Source organism: Neomonachus schauinslandi, chromosome 2 (genome assembly GCF_002201575.2).
Source record: "Neomonachus schauinslandi chromosome 2, ASM220157v2, whole genome shotgun sequence".
In the NCBI taxonomy this organism is placed as follows: domain Eukaryota; kingdom Metazoa; phylum Chordata; class Mammalia; order Carnivora; family Phocidae; genus Neomonachus; species Neomonachus schauinslandi.
This window is the reverse complement of record NC_058404.1, coordinates 139,260,144-139,264,558: the sequence shown is the minus strand read 5'-3', so window position 1 is coordinate 139,264,558 and position 4,415 is coordinate 139,260,144. Positions and strand designations below refer to the sequence as shown.

General features: G+C 52.5%; 1 protein-coding gene across 1 annotated transcript in view; it reads left to right on the top strand.

The window, feature by feature from the left end:
- The window catches only part of PRDM8 (PR/SET domain 8), a 3,512-nt gene extending 711 nt beyond the window's left edge, over window positions 1–2,801 (top strand). The window contains exons 2-3 of the mRNA XM_021702427.1: window positions 532–763; window positions 1,169–2,801. Of these exons, the coding sequence (XP_021558102.1) occupies window positions 532–763; window positions 1,169–2,781 (1,845 nt within the window). The 3' untranslated portion in view covers window positions 2,782–2,801. The remainder of the gene's footprint in view (window positions 1–531; window positions 764–1,168) is intronic.
- The last annotated feature ends 1,614 nt before the right edge of the window (window positions 2,802–4,415 follow it).

Sequence of the window (4,415 nt, the reverse complement as noted above, 5' to 3'; positions counted from 1 at the left end):
AAGAAAACATCATTAAATTCATATGTTTGAGTTTCAAGATATAAGTCCTCCCACTTTCTATTCTTTCTTTACAAAGAAAATCTATTAATTGTTTAAGGCAAAATTAGGAAGATGAATGAATGCCACGTAATAGTTTCTAAGATCTAAGCTTGCTTTTTAACTTCCGAAGCAAACAAAATTCCTCACAGTTTTGTAATGTGGGATAATTGAGAAGTGAATTCTCAAGAGGGTAACACTGATTTGAATTGTAAGGAGAAATTCCCCCATTTGATATTCAACCAGTATATGAAAACCACAGCTTAATCTATATGATTGACACAGTGTTTCAAAGGGCAGTTATCTTGCCTGCTGGTTGCAAACACAAAGATGGGTGCCAACTTGGGTCACGGTTAATCTTGATCTCAGATAATTCTTCGGAAAAGAATAACAAAAAGGAAACCGTCCTGGTTCCTCTGGCTTCATTCTCTCACGAGGGTCTCCCTCCCCATACCCCCCACCTTCTTGTATTCTTTCCTTTTTTCTAAACTGTAGGTAGACACCTCAGCGGCAAATGGTTCTTCAGAAGGTCTCATGTGGCTGCGACTTGTCCAGTCAGCCAGAGATAAAGAAGAGCAGAACCTTGAAGCCTATATAAAAAACGGACAGCTGTTTTACCGCTCTCTCCGCAGGATTGCCAAAGACGAGGAATTACTAGTTTGGTATGGGAAAGAACTGACTGAGTTACTCTTGCTCTGCCCCTCTAGATCCCACAGCAAAATGAATGGTAGGTTGGCTCGCGACCCGCGACGGGGCCCTTCGCTAGCGGGGGAGACGCAGGGGGAGGCGGGGGCTCACTCTGGCGCACTGGCGCCTTTCCTCGCTTAGGGCGTCTGCTGGGAAACTTCAGAGGTATAGTCCGCAATGCAGCTGGGACCGATAGATGAGAATAAACCGGGGGACATTGGCTTGGTTACTGCACTCCCCCCTGATTTGGAGGGGAAGTTAGATCAGGTCGGACAGGATACTCTTTTCTCAGGCGATGAAGGTGGATTTGTGAAGAGGGTGATGGCAAACTGGTCTGGAGACTATGCTTAGTAATCATGTGGTGTGCGTGTGCGCGCGCGCGCACGTGTGTGTGTGTGTGTGTGTGTGTGTGTGTGTGTATGTGTGGTGTTTTTTCACTAAGCAGGGTCGTCCCCTTACACATGCCTGGAATGCAGCCAACGTTTCCAGTTTGAGTTCCCCTATGTGGCGCATCTGCGCTTCCGCTGCCCCAAGAGACTTCACAGCGCTGATGCCAGCCCCCAAGAAGAGCAAGGCGGCGGCGTGGGCACCAAGGATCACGGGGGCGGGGGCGGGGGCAAGGACCAGCAGCAGCAGCAGCAGCAAGAGGCGCCCTTGGGCCCTGGCCCCAAGTTCGGCAAAGCCGGCCCCATCCACCACTACCCCGCCCCTTCCCCCGAGGGCAGTAACCAGCCTGCGGCTGGCGGCGGCGGCGGCAGCGCCAAGCCTTCCACGGACTTTCACAACCTGGCCCGGGAGCTCGAAAACTCGGGGGGAGGCAACAGCTGCTCCCCGGCCCGGAGCCTCGGTAGCGGCGGCGGCCACCAGGAGGCGGAGCTGAGTCCCGACGGCAACGCCATGGGCGGCGGCAAGGGGAAGAGGAAATTCCCGGAGGAGGCGGCGGAGGGGGGCGGTGGCGTGGGGCTGGCGGGGGGCCGGGGTCGCTTCGCCGAGCGGCCCCTGCCCGCCTCCAAGGAGGACTTGGTGTGCACGCCGCAGCAGTACCGCGCCTCGGGCAGCTACTTCAGCCTGGAAGAGAACGGCCGCCTTTTCGCGCCGCCCAGCCCCGAGACGGGCGAAGCGAAGCGCAGCGCCTTCGTGGAGGTGAAGAAGGCGGCCCGAGCGGCAGGTCTGCAGGAGGACGCGGCCGCCGACGGCGGGGGCGCAGCCGCCGAGGACCAGGACGCGGGCGGCGGCGGCGGCTCCTCCACGCCCGTGGCCGCTTCGCCGGCAGGCGCCGACAAGCTGCTGGCCCCGCGGCCTGGGGGCCCTCTGCCTAGCCGGCTGGAGGGCGGCAGCCCGGCGCGGGGCAGTGCCTTCACCTCGGTGCCGCAGCTGGGCGGCGCGGGCAGCAACGGCGCGGGCGGCGGCGCGGGCGCGGGGGCCTCCGGCGGCGCGGGCGGCGGTCAGGGTGCCGCCTCGGACGAGCGCAAGAGCGCCTTCTCGCAGCCAGCGCGCTCCTTCTCACAGCTGTCCCCGCTGGTGCTGGGCCAGAAGCTGAGCGCGCTCGAGCCGTGCCACCCCGGCGACGGGGTGGGCCCCACCAGACTCTACCCCTCCGCCACCGACCCTCTGGCCGTGAAGCTGCAGGGGGCCGCGGACCTGAACGGAGGTTGCGGGGCCCTGCCGAGCGGCGGCGGCGGCGGCGGTCTGCCCAAACAGAACCCCTTCCTCTACGCCACCGCCTTCTGGCCCAAGAGCTCCGCGGCGGCGGCGGCGGCGGCGGCGGCGGCGGCGGCCGCGGGGCCCCTGCAGTTGCAGCTGCCCTCTGCGCTCACGCTGCTGCCGCCCTCCTTCACCTCGCTGTGTCTGCCCGCGCAGAACTGGTGCGCCAAGTGCAATGCCTCCTTCCGCATGACCTCCGACCTGGTGTACCACATGCGGTCGCATCACAAAAAGGAGTACGCGATGGAGCCCTTGGTGAAGCGGCGGCGGGAGGAGAAACTCAAGTGCCCCATTTGCAATGAGTCCTTCAGGGAGCGCCACCACCTCTCCAGGCACATGACCTCGCATAATTGACACGGAAAGGACCCTAGCTTTCCACGCGCGCACACTCACAGTCAAGCCACCTGCAGGAAAAACACGCGAGGACATCCACCACTTCCTTGTGACCTGAAACGTTGCACCCAGAGACAGAAACACACATTCAAACATACACGTGCCACCTCCAACCTTTTCATTTACATGTTTACCTGTGACCTACATTACACACACACACACACACAAGACAGGATGGTGGATTTTTGATTGGGCGGGTTGTTCAAGGGGTTTTCTTTTGAATGCACGCATTTTCACTTTCCAAAAACAAAGGTACATTTTTTAAAATGTCATATATTGCAACATATTGATGCATTTGTCATACGTTTCTACTTAAATTATTAAGCACTTACGGTTTAGATGTAATAATTATATGTAAGGGCAAAATTTATTTTAGATATAAAGTAAAGGAGGAGGGTGAGATGCTTTCTGCATTTCTTGATGACAGTTTGTGTTCTTACAAAAATAAATAAAATGAAGAAAAAGGGGTCACCATTCAATTTAAGTTTCCAGGGGGAAGTGCATGTATCATGAAATGATTATGGACTTCAGTGAAGAATGTCATCATTATGTAAATATGTATTTCCTTTTAATACAAAGTGTAATTTTGTGCCAGTGAAATGGAGTCTGAATAGTTATGTGTTTCTTTTATCCCTGGAAAGATTTATTAAACTTTATAGATTATCCAGGTATTGTTGGATGCTTTGACAATAAATGACTATTTTCTTCAAAGCAATTATTTGGAAAGTGTTTTTAAGTTTTTTGTTTTTTGTTTTTGTGGCTAAGGTCTACACTTTGAGTAGATACCATCTATTTTCATTGAGTCTCTGAAAAGAAGAGAAGAGATAGCAGAAGAGAGCGACAATAAACCCTGTCCCACTTACATTTACTTACTCTAAGCCAACATTGAACCTAAAAGGGAGAAGATAAAGTTTGATTATTGTTTGTAAAACCTTTAGCTGGAAAGTTTTGGGCTTCTTCATCAAAGGACAAATCATTTAGACAAAGATGTCTGCCATGAAGCTAACCTGTCAGTGGGATGTCAGCATTCTTTTCAGCAGCAGGATAATTAGCATCTTCACAAGTGGCCAGAGACAATTTTCAGGCCTTGATCAGAGAAGCCAGATGAAACACCCACTTTAATTCTATGAGTGATGCCCACATGAAGGAGTATCTTGTGCTCTAGAACCCTTCAGCATTCTGTCATTATCCATTAAGAGACCCAATGGGGAGTTTCTTTAGAAACCAAGGTGAAATGACCATGATAGTCTATGTATTGCTGAGCCCAGCCTTCTTTCTAAAGGCTTGAGCAGCTGCAAAGCCTCTGGAAAAAACCCAGTCCTAGAGCATTATGATACAGAAGAACCTGATAATTTTCCTCCCCTTCCTGATCTTCCTCTTATGAAAAGTCTCTCTGAACTTTTCAGATACTGACAACAATTCTTAGTTAAGTTGTTCAGCAACCATTAGGTGCAAAACCATAAAAATGATGACCTTTTAGGTCTTAGGGTAGCCTGCACTTAATCTATTCTCTTCAGAGTCATTCTAGAAATGCTCTACTAACAGACACTACCCTGGCTTATCTATCACAGGAGGTGTTCTTTCCCACTTTGTCC